Source organism: Nanorana parkeri, unplaced genomic scaffold, assembly GCF_000935625.1.
Source record: "Nanorana parkeri isolate BGI_ZX_2015 unplaced genomic scaffold, ASM93562v1 scaffold565, whole genome shotgun sequence".
NCBI classification, from domain to species: domain Eukaryota; kingdom Metazoa; phylum Chordata; class Amphibia; order Anura; family Dicroglossidae; genus Nanorana; species Nanorana parkeri.
In genome coordinates, this window is record NW_017306833.1 from 498,557 (window position 1) to 515,962 (window position 17,406).

Consider the following 17,406-nt stretch of genomic DNA (forward strand, 5'->3'; position numbering starts at 1 on the left):
TTTTTTTTTTTTTTTTAATTAAATTTTTTAAACAAAATTTAGGGTACTTTTTTGTTGTATAGTAAAAAATAGAAACCCCAGTGGTGATTACCACCAATAGAAAGCTCTATCTGTCCCCAAAAAATTGTATAAAATTAGTTTCAGTACAGCGTTGTATGACTGAAACGCCAGTCAAAGTACTGCAGCGCTGAGTACTGAAAAAAGGCTGGGACAGGAAGGGGGGATAAACACCCTGGTCAGCAAGTGGTTAAATACCATCCTTAACCAGTTGAAGACCAGGTGTTTACACCCCCTTCCTGTCCCGGCCTTTTTCCTGTCCAGGCCAATTTTCAGTATTCATCGCTGCAGTACTTTGACATTTATTCTGTTATGCAACTCTGTACTGAAATTCATTTTATACCATTTATTTTGGGGACAGATAGTTTTCTTTTGGTGGATTTAATCACCACTACGGGGTTTTTTTTTTTTTTTTAATGAAGTACCGAAAATGTTGAAAAAAACCCCCTGTTCTCCCTACGTTATGTTTTAAAACATTTATTACCCAATTTTTTGGTAAAATATAAAAGGCGGGGTCACATTGGGTAAATGGACACCAAACATGTCAAGCTTTAAAATTGCGCTCACCCGCTAAATCGCAAAAAACTACCATACCCCAAATTGACCATAGCCGATGCTTTTAAAGCTTTTACCGCTTATCAGTTTAGTGTTATCAGTGATTAATGGCCCTAAAATTATTGCTCTCACTGCGACGTTCGCGGCGATATGTAACCTGTGCGGCGCAATGGATGTAATCGTTGTTTGCTCATGTAGGCTGACTCGACGCATGTTTGCGTGTGCATGTGGGGGCGGGGGAACTTTAATTTTTTTTTTATTTCTTTGATGTGACTTTTTTTTTTTTCACTTAAAGTAACATAAACCAATACTGTAATGTGTGCCTTACTGTAATCCATGGTAGTTTCCCTTCACTTTATTGCTATCACATAGGGTGCAAACAAGCTCCCTATGTGATGGCCAATTTGCAGTGACAGGTCCTCTTTATGGAGACATCAGGGGGTCTTTAAGACCCCTAATGTCACCTAGGGACCCCCAGAGAAGCTGATGAAGCAGAGACCTGCTTCACCAGCTTCTCTCCGGTTTCTGTACCGGAGAGTGACACTGAATGCAGCCAGTGATGTAATACACATCACTGCCTGCATTCCGACGAGGAGATCAAACGGAGCTTGTGTACTGAGCTCCGTTTTCATCTCCGGTCACAGAGCTGCTGTGCTGGTCCCGGGCTCACACCGGGAACAGCGGAGCTCGGGATCGCCAGCTGCGACGGGGTTGGGCACACCTGCACGCATATTACAAGCGATCGGGCGTCTCTACAGATGCTTGTATGTAAACAGCCATCACTGGCTGTTTATATTCAAAGCCGATTTCCCGTTCGTGCGCGCCGCCAGTGGTGGGCACGAGCGGGGCGGGATGGGAAGTCTAAAAACGCCCACCCGCATTCAAGAAGCCGCTGTCCGGCTGTTTAATTATAACGGCCGGACAGCAGGTGGTTAATTTTTCAAAACTAAAAAAAACTAACATTATCAGCCAACTAATTGATTATGAAAATAATCATTGCAGCCCTACTACTGGCTTTATTAGCTTCGGCTTGGCACTACATGCTGTTGTCTACTCCAGTCTGTGGTCTATAAGGACCCCAAGATTCTTCTCTCTGTTTTCCCCAGAGAAACCCCACCCAAGGTGTATTTAGCATGCTTGTTCTCAGCTCCCAAGGGCACGACCTGACATTTTTCTAGATTTGAAGCTCATCTGTCATTTTTGTTCTATATTTTGTTGTGTAAATGGAAATCCATAATTAACATAGTGGGGTTTTCTTCATTTTGTCTGCAGAAGTGGAATGCACTTTAACCTCCCTGGCGGTAACCCCCCTGAGCCACACTCAGGATTACACTGTAGCGTCACTTACCTTGTCCCTACGAGCCCCGCAGTGTCCTCTGGCCAATGCCGGCATCCATCTTCTGGGTTCCTTCCCTGCGAGCGCCGGTGTCGCAAGGGGGCGGAACCGGCGGGAAATTCAAAAGTAAAAAAAAAAGAAAAAATACTGACATAATCAGACCGCCAGGGAGGTTAAGGATGCTTGGCTCTGTGCAAAATCAGCAATTCATGGTGTGCAAATTGATGTAGCTCCTGCCATTCCCACTCTGCATTTTTCCTTTTGTGATGATGTTGTTTTTCTTTTATTTATTCCCACTAAGGACTATGAAAAATAGCTTGTGGAAGACGTAGCGGGCAATTATAAATGTACATACATAATATGATTAATGGGAATTTTGAAGTAGTTATAATTTTTCTAAATTTTTACCTATTGTCACTGAGTTGTAATTCACAATATCCTTAATGCTGTAATAGATTAAAGCGGACCTTTACCCATATGTTTAACATAACAAACACACCTTTTAGAAAAGTTTTAGTAGACAATCTAGAAACCCATACTTCTAGATAACTGCAGGCTTTGTATTCCTTGCATATGTTGTTTCTCTTTCCCCAGTCTTCTGGCAGTGGCCATATTTACCTAGTGCAGATTACTAGCTCTCCTTTTACTTCCTTGATTTCTGGCATGTGTGACAGGACATGTGACCATGCACATCATCTCAGGGGAGGAAAATGCCTTTCCCTGAGATCTCATGAGATTTCCCAGCAATGCTCTTTTGACAAGGCGATCCCAGTGTGCATTGCTTTGGCAAACTGAAGACATTTTGCCCTTTCAAAGCAGGAAGGGAATGCTCTGCAAGTGTATTTCAAAATCTCAGCATTTTATACTTGACATGTCCTGTTATTATTAAACATGCATAGAGGGATGCATTGGGAGAATTAGATTGAGTGTAAATGTCCGCTTTATTATGTATGCTCAAATGTCTGTAAAATGTAGCAATATATTTGTGCTTACTTTTTTCATGTCTGACAAATTACAGCCAAGATACCTTCTGAAGTTTGAACAGATATATCTGTCTAAACCTACACACTGGGAGAGAGATGGCGCTCCTTCTCCTATGATGCCAAATGAAGCCAGACTAAGAAATTTAACGTAAGAAATTTTGTGACTGAGTAAAATTTTTAGATTTGTGTATTCAAAATTATGATCATGTTTAAGTTAAACTGGATGTTGGGTAGTTTTTTTTATTTGGCAGTTTGTAATTTGTGTGGCTGGTTGTTTCCTGCACACTAGGCAAACTGGCTTCTTTTATGGTTTTGTAGCAAAATGAAATTAATATATTGGTAAAGGGGTGGAGATCAGTGAAGGAAGTGTAAAACAGGAAGTGATGGTAAATCGCTCAAAACCTTTTTTTTTAGTAGAGTGGGGAAGGGTTAAAACTTGAGTCTTTGTTTTCTATATCTTTGTCCTTATGACCTCTTCCCCCCACCAGTATTTCTACATGTGTCACAGGAGCAGGAAATGAGGGAAATTCTCTTCAAAAGGGTCACACAGAACTGAAAACTTGACAGAAAATTTAACTTCCGCACTTGTTTGTTTTTTGTTTTATTTTTTTAAGCTCAGAAATTGGTTGAAATAAGGCTTTAAAAATATAATCCAAGTCAGAGTTGGGGAGAAACCCCCCCAAAAACCTTAACTGGATGTTAATGGACAGTGATGGAGACAGAAAAGAGGTGCTGTCATAGGGCACAGGTTTTCTAGTTGTCTTGATCTTCATTGTTCCCTAGAGTTGTCTTTTGGCAAGCTTCTGCTTGACCCCACAGATGTGACTGATTGCACCTTAAAAAAAAAAAAGAAAAATTGGTTCCACACTAGAACAGATTTGTAAAGTGCCTACGTGGTCAAGCTTCTCTATCTTCTTATCTGGCATTATTGGCTGAATCTTATCACTTCTTGGGATCAGCCCTTTGGTAGGTTATTCAAGCCTACTGCCCCTAGTAGTGAGCTCTTGTTGATCCTCTTGCATGCTGTCCTTGGAAGACTACTGGAAATAAAATTACCGGTAAGTCTAACATATTTTTTTTTTTTTTTACATTTCGGCATCTTAAGTATGCCTTTTTTGTTTTCATTTTGAGTGCTTGGTAACATCTCCCCTACAAAACCTTATTGTTGCTGTATTCTTAATAGTGGTGTGTTTTGGTCCTAATTTGCTCACATCACTTAATGGTCAAAATGCCCTCTGTGCTTGTCCTTGTGTGGTACTTTATTTTATTTTTTTTTTAAAAATTTGAAAAATTTTATGACGTGACAAACCGCAATAAAGGTAAACTTTGTGTTTTGAATTCTAATACAGGTATTCTGCCCCTCTCTACGTTGATATTACAAAGACAGTCATAAAAGAAGGGGAAGAACAGATTCAAACTCAGCATCAGAAAACCTTTATTGGAAAAATACCAATAATGTTGCGTTCTACATACTGCCTCTTGAATGGCCTTACTGACCGTGATCTCTGCGAGTTAAATGAATGTCCACTAGACCCAGGGGGTTACTTTATCATTAATGGGTCTGAGAAGGTATTACCAACATGTTTTCTTTGTATTATGGTTTGGTGTGTGTGTCAAAAGTATTGGGACACCCCTCCAAAGCATTGGATTCAAGTCTTCCAATCACCTACATGGCCACAGGTGCATAAAATCAAGAACCTAGGCAAGCACACTGCTTCTACAAACATTTGGGAAAGAATGGGTCACTCAGGAGCTCAGTGAATTCAACCGTGGTACCGTGATGGGTTGCCACCTGTGCAAGTCCTTCCGTGAAATCTCCTTGCTACTAAATATTCCACGGTCAACTGTTAGTGGTATTATAACAAAGTAGAAGCAACTGGGAACAGCAACTCAGCCACGAAGTGGTAACCCAAGTAAAATGACAGAGCGGGGTCAGTGCATGTTGAGTGCGCAGAAGTCACCAACTGTCTGCAGAGTCAATAGCTACAGACGTCAAAACTTCGTGTGACCTTCAGATTGGCACAACAGTGTGTAGAGAGCTTCTTCATGGAATGGGTTTCCATGGCCGAGCAGCTGCATCCAAGCCTTTCATCACCAAGTGCAATGCAAAGCGTCGTATTCAGTGGTATAAAGCACGCCACCGCTGGACTCTAGAGAAGTGGAGACGTGTTCTCTTGAGTGACGAATCACGCTCCTGTGGATGTGCCTGGGTTTGGTGGTTGCCAGGAGAATGGTAATTGCCTGACTGCATTGTGCCAAGTGTAAAGTTTGGTGGAGGGGGGGGATTATGGTATGGTGTTGTTTTTCAGGGGTTGGGCTTGGCCCCTTAGTTCCAGTGAAGGGAACTCTTAAGGCATCAGCATACCGATACATTTTGGACAATTTTATGCTCTCACCTTTTGTGGGAACAGTTTGGGGATGGCCCCTTGTTCCAACATGACAGTGCACAAAGCAAGGTCCATAAAGACCTGGATGAGCAAGGTTGGGGAACTTGACTGGCTCGCCCCGAGTCCTGTCCTCAACCCGATAGAACACCTTTGGGATGAATTAGAGTGGAGACTGCATGCCAGGCCTTCTCGTCCAACATCGGTACCAGACCTCACAAATAGGCTTCTGGAAGAATGGTCAAACATTCCCATATACTCACTCTTAAACATTGTGGACAGCCTTCCCAGAAGAGTTGAAGCTGTTATAGCTGCAGAGAGTGGGCCAACTCAATATTGAAAAAATCGTGCGTCATCCGTGGGAAAAAGGGTCCTGCGATGGGCGACATGGAGCTGTACATTAGAACAGCTTCATTGAATATCATTGGCCGGCGATATCGCGCAGCAAAAATGCGCGATATCGCGTGATTTGTCGCTTAGTGTGAATGGGCACTAAGACTATTCGTCATTTTCAAGGACTCCCTAATGACTGGTAACGTGCCAAGTGATTGGCGGATGGCTACGGTAGTACAGATATTCAAAAAAGTGTCAAGATGCGAACCTGGGAATTGCAGACTGCTCAGTCTTACAGCCATAGTATGTAAATTGTTAGACTGAATGATAAAGGACTACTTAGTAGAGTTTGTTCATGATAATGGCATAATAAATGACAATCAACATGGATTTAGGAAGGACCGTTCATGCCACACAAACCTCCTGACATTCTACAAAGATGTGAGTAGAGATCTGGATGGAGGGAGGCCGGTGGATGTGGTATATTTGGATTTTTTTAAAAGCATTTGACACGGTACCACATAAACGCTTACTACACAAGCTGAGGTTTATGGGCATAGATGAAATGGTGTGTATATGGATAGAGAACTGGCTACAGGAACGTGTCCTGAGAGTATCAATAAATGGCTCTTTTTCAGATTGGTCCAGAGTCATGAGTGGTGTGCCCCAGGGTTCTGTGCTAGGCCCCATACTATTCAACCTGATTATTAACTATATCGGGAGGGCGTAAATAGTCATGTTTCTGTGTTTGCTGATGATACTAAAATTGGGAGGGTAATGGACACGGACTTGGACAGTAGAACATTACAGGAGGACCTGGATAAAATAGGTGAGTGGGCAACTATATGGCAGATGAGGTTTAATGTCGATAAATGTAAAGTAATGACATTTTGGGGTTAAAAATAGGCAAATGGAATACACATTAATGGGTACTCCACTAGGGAAGTCAGAAATGGAAAAAGATCTGCGGGTCATAGTAGACCACAGATTGAACAATAGCTTGCAATGCCAGGCTTCGGTGACCAAAGCAAGCAAGAGTACTGTCTTGTATTAAAAAGGGAATGTACTCGAGAGGCAAATCTATCATTTTACCACTTTATAGATCACTAGTTCAACCTCATCTGGAGTATGCGGTCCAGTTTTGGTCACCAGTACATAGAAAGGATGTCCTTGAGCTAGAAAGAATCCAGAGGAGGGTAACCAAACTAAGGGGATGGAGGACCAAAGCTATGAGACAAGGTTACTAGATTTAAACATGTTCACGTTGGAAGTGAGGAGATTAAGGGGGATATGATTTTCACGTACAAAATGTTCAATGGAGATGGCAACATCAGCAACAAACTTTTTACGGTACACTCCATGACAAAGACTAGAGGTCACTACCTTAAACTGGTGGAGAAAAGATTTCAGCACGAAGGGGCTTCTTCCCAGTTCGGGCCGTTAGAGTTTGGAACTCACTGCCACAGGAAGTGATCTCAGCTGCGAGTATTGAATCTTTCAAAAAACACTTGGGACGATTTCCTCAGAGACTGAAACATTCAGGGGTACAGGTTCTGTTAGGAACAAGAACACAAGGGTACTCGTACACAAGCATACACATACAGAGTAACATGCATAGACGCAATGTGTTGAACTTGATGGACCTGTGTCTTTTATTCAACCTCAAATACTATGTAACTATGTAACTGGGATGGCATTAAAGTCCGTGTGTGTAAAGGCAGGCGTCCCAATACTTTTGGCAAAATAGTGTCCCCCTCTCTCGCCCTTTCTCCCCCCCCCCCCTCTCGCTCTCTTAATGAGTTTAATAACCATTTTAAAATATCCCTTGTATATTGAACATCTAATCTCCAGGTTTTAATCGCTCAAGAAAAAATGGCCACAAACACTGTATATGTCTTTGCGAAGAAAGATTCTAAGTATGCTTATACTGCCGAGTGTCGGTCTTGCTTGGAGAATTCTTCAAGACCAACAAGTTCTATATGGGTCAGCATGTTGGCACGGGGAGGTCAGGTAAGCTAATGTTTCTTACATGTTTGGTGCATTTTGAATGCTTTTCTGCTTTTCGGTATGTTTTTCCCCTTTTTTTAAAATCTGTTACAAATGTTTCTATTACCCCTTTTCTTCAAAAATATTTTTTGTTCATTTCATCAAATAAAAAGCTATTATATTTGTTTTCTTTCATTTTCACAGGGAGCCAAAAAAAGTGCCATTGGTCAACGTATTGTTGCAACATTACCTTATATCAAACAAGAAGTGCCCATTATTATTGTGTTTAGAGCACTGGGGTTTGTATCTGACAGAGATATATTGGAACACATTATCTATGACTTTGAAGATCCTGAGATGATGGAAATGGTAAATATTTTTTATATACTTTCTATTGACTGTTGCCCTAATCTCCTCTGTCAGCTCCAGTTTTCTCCAATCTTATTTAGGTGGTAGGATATGTTGATGTAATAGTGGGTTTCCACAGAATTCTGACTTTCCACCAGCATGGGGTGGTTCAGGGTCTAGCAGGTCTGAGCATGGTTAGAGGCAGATTTCAGCCCTGGCCACCCTCTTTCAGTGGTAATTTCCTTGGTACAGTCATTTGTGCAGGGGGTTGCACATCGTTTCTGAGTACGGTCTCTGTTGCCCCCTTGGGATTGGAAATTGGTGATTTCGGTGTTGCAGGTGTATGTCTTTGAAATTTTGAGGGAGATGCCGCTTTTGACTTTCTCAGAGGCGTTTTCTCTACTGATCGTAGATCATGTACCACAGGTAATATCGCCACCTGCTGGGTAACAAAAAGACAGCCTAGGGGTGGCCCCTGCTGGTGACCAAACCCCACTCCTGCTGAAAAGTCTCCAGTTTCTTGCCTAGCATCAGGAGTAAGGAGCTTCCTTTTTATCCTCCATTTTTGGTTGAATTTTCAAGCAACTGCCAGCTGGGTTACACTTAGGATGATCGTAGATCCTTGTAGTCCTACCCACCCTGGCCTGCCAGCGTATGCACACTCTGCTCCGATGGCTTGGCTGCGACTACTCTTTCATGGAGTGCCTGTGGGAGTCATCCTGGTGGGCTACAAATGACTGGGGGTCTCGGCTGCCCAGTCATAGTACCCCTCACAGGCAGGCGGCGCCCTGACTATGGTCAGGTGTTGCTTTTCCATCGCTGCGGTGCCCTAGTGTTTTGCTGCGGTGTTCGCATACCATTGCGTCAAAGTTTTCTTGTACGGTCTACACTGTCCAGGATCTCTTCCTGTGTCCCCTAGGAGGTACAGATGTTGTTGGCTAGGGGTCTGACAGAGGCCTTTGCAGGGAGGCTGGTGCTATGGCCATTGTGGGAGGCTAGATCCTTCTATGTTGCGCTGGGGGGCAGTGGTTCCTCTGCTGGCGCGGCAGGCATTCCCGTGGGGAACAGTGGCCTTTTGGGTCCAGCAGGCCTGGACCCACACCAGGCTGCAGCAGTGGGGCACTGCTACTTCAGTCCACGGCTTGCATCCAACGGGCAGTGGGCCTTCCCTGCTGAGCCATGGATCCTGGTGTGGGTGCAGGCATGCTGAAGACCAGGTCAGTCAGGGAGATGTTGAAGATTGAGGGCGTTCCTAGTTCTGAGCTGCCTCTGGTTCAATTTGGTACTTATCAGCTTATGTGATGGGTGTCAATTTTCCCGTACTCTTTGATTTTTTTATTCACGCAGTGGATGTGCCCCGCCAAGTCTTTGTGGTGCCAAAACGGTTATCAGTTTGCTACTGGAGGGAGTTTCCGCTTTTGAATCTCTGGCCTTTTTGGTGGCCATTGCCTCTGTTTGGAGAGTTTCGGAGTTGGCAGCCTTGTCGTGCAAGTCTTCCTTTTTCTGTTTTTTCATGGACACGAGGTTGTGCTCTGCCCGAAGTGTTGTGTTCTTTTTGTTTTTTGTTTGTTTTTTTCCAAAAGTGATTTCGGCCTTTCATCTTCATGAGGTTTAGTGTTTCCCTTTCTGTCTGAAGACTATCCACTGTTTGTAGCATCGTTTCGTGCATTGGATTCCTTGTTCGTGCTTACAGATGGTCTTTGGAAGGGTCAGGCTGTGTCTCCTAGAACCTTTTTTGCGTAGGATTTGTTACCCTATTATTCAGGCGTTTGCTGTTAGGGTCGTGAACCTCCTTTCCTGTACTTCCTATTGGGGCATCTTGGGCTTTTTATCATAGTGCTTCTATCTGAAGTTTTGCACTCTGCCCTGTAGAGAAGCTTTGTGTGGGATGCTTTTTTCAGTTTGTGCCCATCCCTCTGGTTTTATACTGCTTTGTGAAGTCCCTGTGGTACATGATCACATGATCTAAGATCAGTTTCCTCTGTCCTTTAATGAACTGAAGAGAAAATAGGGTTTTTGTACTCCCTGTAAAATCCTTTTCTCTGCTTTCATTAAAGGACACAGGTCCCGCCCTCTTTGTGGAGGAGTATACTCCTTACTGCTTGTTACCGGAGGCTTGTCACCAGGTGCGGGGTTTTGCCACTAGCAGGTTGCCGCCCCTAGGCTCTCTTTTGTGTCTAGCGTCCTCCTGCAGGTAGCAATATTACCTGCGGTACATGATCTACGATCAGTTTTCTGTGTCCTTCAGTGAACGCAGAGAAAAGGATTTTACGGTGAGTACAAAAATCCTATTTTTAGTAGCTATTACCTCAGTTCAGAGTTTTATGGCTGGCGGCCTTGTCGTGTAAGTCCCCTTTCTTGGTTCTCCAAAGGGACGGGGTGGTGCTTCAACCCATGGAGTCCTTTCTTCCTAAGGTACTTTTGGCTTTTCATCTTAATGAGGATATTGTTTTGCCCTCTTTGCCCGAGGCCTGCACATTGGAAAGAGAGAGCTCTTTATTGTCTGGATGACGTTCGGGCGATTTGTGTCCATTTGGATGCTACAGCATACTTTCGCAAGAGGGACTGTTAGTGGTCACGGATGGTCCTCGAAAGGGTCGAGCTGTGTCTTCTGCCACCATTTCGCCTTGGATTCGTAACATGATTGTTCAAGCGTATGCTATTAAGGGTCTAGGGCAGTCGGGGCGTCCTGGGCCTTTCGTCATTGTGCTTCAGTTTCTCAGATCTGTAAGGTGGCCACCTGGTCTTCTGTTTTTTTTTTTTTCTCCCAAGTTCTACAAGGTTGATGGTTTGGCGCAAGGTTTTGCAGGCAGAGGTTTTTTTTTTTGGGGGGGGGTTGTTTACCTGCCCACTCCTCCTTTTGTACTGCTTTAAGTCCCTGTGGTTTCAGATTTTTGATCTTCTTCGCTGTGTCCTTCAATCTTCATGGAACAGAAGAAAGAAATAGGAATTTTGTACGTTTAAACATTCTTTTCTTCTGTTTTTACAGATGAGATGGACATGGGCAAGGACCCAGGGCATCAGCTGCAGGAACAATAAATGTTATTGTATCTCTGGGCGTCAGCAGAGTCGTACAGAGGCTAGAAAGATTAAATGTCCACTAATCCCCGGAACTAATGGGGTTACATCTAAGGGTACTCAAGGAGCTTAGCCAGGTCGTAGGCAAACCACTGTACATCTTTATGGACACTCTAATGACTTGTACGGTACCAGTTGATTGGAGGTCATATGTGGTACCAATATACAAAAAGGGGAAACTGAGTTCACCGGGTAACTATAGGCCAGTCAGCTTAACATCAATAGTGTGCAAAATATTCGAAGGCATGATGAGGGACTACATGCTGAAATTTGTGAATAAAACTGGTATGAGTAGAAACAAACATGGCTTCATGAAGGACCATTCTCGTCAGACCAATCTAACTTTTTTCAATTTCAAAAATATTTTATTGGTTTTACATTTTAATATAGAGATCATAACAATGAAGAATAAATTATCACAATTGTTGTGAAACAGGGTAGCATAAACAGGTTGCAGTATGTAGGGCATTCTGCCCAACACCTTTTGAGATTTCCCCACATGGGTATGGGTAAAAGTAAACCCATTCTACTAGGAGTAATCAATATTTTCTACATCAACCCTAGAATTATGAGAACATGAGTGGTCAATAACAGAGATCATTAACATAAGAGTAGGGAAGGAAAAAAGTAAAGGGAGAGAAGCAGGACAGTAATGAAGAGGGGGTGATGGAAGGGTGGCACCAAGGTACCTAAAATAGTGGGTTGTTCCATTCCAGAGGCTCAAACGTATGTTAAGCTCTCAAGGGAAAGGTCAAGGTGTGCGTAAGAAATCCATGGGTTCCAAACTTTTTGGAATTTCTTCTTGGATTCTAGTAGGATACCAGAGAGCTTCTCGTTAATGAAGGAATCGATCTTGCGTCAGACATCAGCAAAATAGACAAATTGTTTCTGCCAGGCTTGGGCAATAGTTTGACTACCAGTAGGAGAAAGACTGGCAATTCATCTTGGGCTTTCGTGAGAGATGGAGGCTTAAAGTGTAAGAGTGCAAACCAGGGCTCTTTATGTATAGGTTTGTGAAAGAGAGAGCTAAGAAGAAAAGTCCTGGACCAAAGTCTAGTTAGCAGAGGACAAGACCACCAAGTGTGCAAAACGTCACCTTTTTAGTGGAACATCCTCGGAAGCATAGAGCGAAATGCGATGGGTGTAGATGAAATTAACCTTGAATGGACCATGTACCACCGCATCATAGTCTTATAAGGTGTCTCCAGGGAAGTAATATTAATGATACAGGAAGCTGTTCTATTCCACATTTGTTGCCAATCCAGGGTCGATTTGGAGCTTTGGAGATCTTGTTCCCACCTACGTACATAAGCATGCACATGATCCGACAGGGAAGACACCGAATTGAGATGCAAATACAATATGGAAATCTGCTTAGGTTGTATGTGCTCAAAAGTTGTTAAGTTGTGTGGGGGATATTCTATTAGATAAAATGGAGGAGGCCCAATGTCTAAGTTGTAGGTAACAGAAGTATTCCTCGCAGGAAGCATGATGTCGATCCCTAATATTGGACCAGCTATAGATTACTTGCCATGTAAAAGCTTATACAGGTATTCAAAGTTATGCGATGACCACCAACCAAATGATCCCGCCGTCTCCAAACCTGGAACAAACAAAGGGTTGCCCAGTACATAAAGCAGGGGGAGGTGAGAAGAGATTCACTTTCTAGAATATTTGGTGTCATCCCTAACTTTACATGTGTCTCATGAGGGCTCATGCTCCTAGGGCGCAAGTGACATGGGAGCCATGGTAGAGCTCTGATGGAGATTGGAGTACAATAAAAACTTTTAATATTAGTCCAGAGCGGAGCTTGTGAAGACAAACATGTTGATCATGGGGGCAATTTGAGCTGCCTGATGATATTTGGAAAAATTAGGGAGGCCCAAGCCGCCTGCCTCTGGGCACACATGGTAAATATAGAAATGCGTCTTTTGGTACCCCATACAAAATCCATAACACTATTTCGGAATGCACGGAGGGAAAACCCCGGAATTGTAATTGGGAGGGTACGTAAAAAGTACAGAAGTTTGGTAAGGATTGTCATTAGCTCCGGTAATTTGTTTAAAAAAAATCTGCATGTATTCCTAAATGCACAGACTATTACTAGATATTGAGTTATTATAGGTATATTAAGCATCGGAGATTGTTGATCCAGGGAATATCCGATTGCCTTATGGAATCAGGAAGGAATTGTTTTCCCCTGTTGGAGCAAATTGAACCATGCTTTATAAGGGTTTTTTTTTTTTTGCCTTCCTCTTGATCAACAGTGGATAATTGTGGGCATAGCGTTCTGTTTAGGCTTTTTTTTTTTTCTTTCATATCTCTATAGGTTGAACTTGATGAACATGTGTCTTTTCAACCCGATTAACTGTAATTAGGGGAGAGATGTTGAAAGTAGCGGACAGAGGCCGATGTGGAACTATATAGAGCTCGGAGCCATGCCAAAAATGTGTCAGGGAAACCCCATTTTTCAAGTATATAGTATATACATGCCTTTTGAATATCCAAAGATGGTAACATACTGGGAAGGTTCCTACTACGGACCAGATTAATTAGTTGAATTATCTTAAGAGTGGTGTCCCAACCTATAACTTTTTATGAGGTTCGTACTAATTTAGACAGGAACACCAGTAGATGTGGAGCATCTGGACTTTGCTAAAGCGTTCGATACAGTACACTGCATTAAGGAAATAAACCTATTTTCCTTATAAAGGAGGTGATTTTAAGAGGGGACCTTTTTATTGTAGTCTTCAAAATTATCAACAATATTCAAGAACAGTACTGAGAGCATGTGCACACAAGTGGTATCCAGAGGCAAAGCTAGACATTCCGTCACCCGGGACAAAGAATCAGACTTGCTCCTCCGCCCACACCTGGGGACAAGTTCTCCATCCTAATGGCGGCGGTGGCCCTCCTGATCCACCTCAAAGGTGAGGTTTCAAATCGCCTCATTCTCTAGTGCCGCTTTGTTAGCTTAGGAGCCACTTCTGGGTGCCCCTTTTTTTAATCTACCATGGAGCAGAGACTTGAATTAAGTGATTTAAAGTGTCACCTCAAAAATTGAAATCCTACCTCACAGCATGGGAGTGCTTGATTAAACACCCTATGTATAAAACCTGAATTATTTATTTATTGTTTGCCTTTTTTTTTTTTTTGTTGACAAAAAACCTAAAATAATCAATTTGAAACAGTCACCTCAATGGTGGACCAGGAGCGCAGGGCACCGCCGCACCAAAGGGAAAAAAAAAGCGCAGAAGTGGAACTAAATGCAGGGATCCACCACTGAGGTCCATTTGGTGACGAGGGATCATGGAGACTGCTTCCAATGCTCATCGGGAAGCCAGGTGGCGAGTCTTTTGCACGCTTCCCGGCTAATCGGGAAGCCAGGTGGCGAGTCCTTACATGCTGTCTGGCTTCCTTAATAGGACTTTCGGTATTCGGTTATCCTGTGTGTGTGCGCGCGCGCGTCTGTATTTAACACTTCCCGTATCCTTGTATATTTAGTAGGAATGGACCGTTACCGTTTTTTTGAGTACGAGTACCGATATTTTTACCGGTAAATAGACAGGTTAAACTGGGTGGACCTTGGTCTTTATTCAAACTCACCTGCTATGTTACCGTAACATCCTTTTCTCTGCCTTCATTGAAGGACAACACCGCCAACCCTCAGTATATGTGGGAGTGTTCTCCTCACTACTTGTTACATGCTGGAGACTTGTTCAGCAGGTGGGGGGTTGGCCACCAGCAGAGGCCGCCCCTGGGCTGTTTTTGTTTTGTGCCTAGCGTCCTGCGTGAGGCGATATAACCCTGTGGTTTCAGATCTTCAATCTTTGCTGTGTCCTTCAATGAACCTTAAAGAAATACTGCTTTTGAGACCTAGTGATGTCATCACTGGGTTTGTCTGCCTCTCTTTGCTCTGAGTTTGGTGGGAAGGGCAGGCAGACTCCTATTGGACGGTAACCAAATTAGTGAAGATATTGTGACTGGCTCACAATTGATTTGTTGCTATTCAGACCCACAATGGGGATTTTCTTTCTGTTTGTAAAAGCAAGGGGAGCTATAGTAGTTTATGGGGAAATCTACTGTCCCTCTTTGCAGTTTATCGTGGTCAAGGATGTATTTTGGGTCATGTTGATCCATACTTTGATTTTTGGGCTGTCTTGGAATTCAGCCCTCAGTAGGTAGGTCATTTTTCATTTCCCTCAAACGATGTGGCATCCTTTCATTCCGAACACATTACCCAGTCCAGTATACAGTAGATATTCAGCATGATATTTTTCCCCATTGAGATGTGATGTGTTTTCAAAGTGTTCCTTTAATTTTTTTTGAGCAGTTTATTTACAATTAGATGTTACACAAGACAGTTACAAAGCAAACGGATCAAAAATAAAAAGGAGAAAATTAATAGAAATCCTACTTACGCTCTTCCATCCCAGGGGGCTGCCGGCAAGGAAAATGGCAACTTACTACAAAACTAGATTTTGCCCCCAAGTAAGCACACTTTGGTTACCATTGCAACATATTTTAGATTTGTTGGTCACAGCTCAGGTTGCAGTCCAGCCTCTGGGATGAATGGGGTGGGGAAGCAGGAGGGGCTACGAGATAAGGACCTGAAGCCCCCACCTATTTCACACCTGGTAGAGGAGTTTTTTTTCCATCGGACAGAACCCATATATGACAAAGGTTAATATTTCTGGATATGAGTCTGATACGGATATGGTATCTCCTAGATTCATACACAGCAAAATTGGCTCTTTCCATAGACCTCTCACGTGGGTAGGCTGAGACTCTCCAGAACCGACTTTTGTCTATCTCTTAAAACTATTAAAGATACCCCAGCCTTATCTGGTGTCGTTCTACTGGGAATAACAAGGCTACCTGGAATATATATATATATACTAGGACCCCCAAATGTTAATCCCTGGATCCATATGTAATCTTTTATATATGAGGTTTAATATAAGGAGGCTTTTTTTGTTTTGAGAGGGTCCTTAGAAGGCTCAATTCTTGGTGCCTCCCTGGCTAGGAGAGGTGTGAAAGAATGGTCCAGGCCAAAAGGAATCCCCACACAACACTAAGATGCTAAATCTCATTTACACTTTACAGCATTTGAGTCATCTCACGGAATGAGTTAACCCTTGTGATTCCATCATCTCTTGCCTAGTACCCCCAATCACATTGCTTAACAACATATTTACAATAACTCATAGCCACTCGACCTGACAACCATGTTTGCTTAGGTTTTGTCCATACGTTATGTAATTTCTGACCTAGCCTGATGCTTTCTTCTGGGCTCTGAGTTGGTCTCTGGTACCTGCGTAGGGGTTGCTGTGCATGGAGATTCAGTGTGGTCAGTGTGTTGTCCCACCTTCTCCCTGGGTTATGCTTATTCTGTAACCTTCTGTCGTTACCACCTTTTTCGTACCCAGGGCCATGGAAGGGGGGGTTGCTACAGAGGGTCTTTGCTTGTAGCCTTTCACCTTTTTTTTTTCTAGGGCGATTACCTATCAATGTGGCCCTTCTCTGCTTCCATACAATTTCAGCCTGTTTGCACAAAGGATCACACCTACTGTAGCTGTGCAGCAATAGCTGACCCTTGTGCCATTATTGTTTTGGCGGTCAGCTGGGCTGCAGTTCTCTGCCATCCTAAATTCTTCCTTCGCGTGTTGGACATGGCCTCCTCTCTACTTTATCCTGGGGTGACCTAGCTGCAATCAGGTGAATTTTAGAGCCTGAGCAACTTGCCTATTTGGTCACAGACTCCTTGTCTGCCTTGCTGACAGTGTGGGGGCCTCTGAGCCTTTGGCCCCTGAGAACCTGTCTTGCGCCGGGTCCCTTAAACGCCCCCCCATAGTAGATACTACTATAGACTGGGGTCACAAGCCTTGTGAATCTACTATAATCTCAACACAAATTGGTAAACTAAACCTGAGATTTTAGTCCATCATAGAAGCAAGCTTGTAGTGGGGGTTGCTTTACAGCACACACAAGAGACCATGGAGAACAAAAGTAGCCACCCTCCAGAAGGAAGGACAGTGTTAGCATGAATTCATAGAGGAGTTGAAGATCTACTACTGAGTGATGCGCAAATAAGCTAGATTTTTGTAAATGAGGAGCTTGAATGCATTTTTAAGATTAGCGTCACTATGTTGCAAGGTTTTATAGCTTGCTCTGTCAGCAGTAAGCGCAGTTCTCCACCCTGTCTTCTGTCAGACTCTGCTATGCTGGCTGGCTTTTCGCCAGATGAGAAGGAAGTGGTTTAAGTAGAAAAGGAGGCACTACCACCGATTTCTGATGCTTCCTCTCAGGAGGGTCTTTCCCTCCCCCCCCCCCCCCACCCCGACCG

The 17,406-nt window shown here is 43.3% G+C and overlaps 1 protein-coding gene across 1 annotated transcript in view; it reads left to right on the top strand.

Annotated features, from left to right (window-relative positions):
• Nucleotides 1-17,406, top strand: part of POLR2B (RNA polymerase II subunit B) — a 151,203-nt gene that overhangs the window by 8,028 nt on the left and 125,769 nt on the right. Inside the window, exons 4-9 of the mRNA XM_018562201.1 lie at nucleotides 2,967-3,079; nucleotides 4,281-4,500; nucleotides 7,500-7,658; nucleotides 7,839-8,086; nucleotides 9,330-9,435; nucleotides 10,040-10,108. Coding sequence (XP_018417703.1) covers nucleotides 2,967-3,079; nucleotides 4,281-4,500; nucleotides 7,500-7,658; nucleotides 7,839-8,086; nucleotides 9,330-9,435; nucleotides 10,040-10,108 — 915 coding nt within the window. The remainder of the gene's footprint in view (nucleotides 1-2,966; nucleotides 3,080-4,280; nucleotides 4,501-7,499; nucleotides 7,659-7,838; nucleotides 8,087-9,329; nucleotides 9,436-10,039; nucleotides 10,109-17,406) is intronic.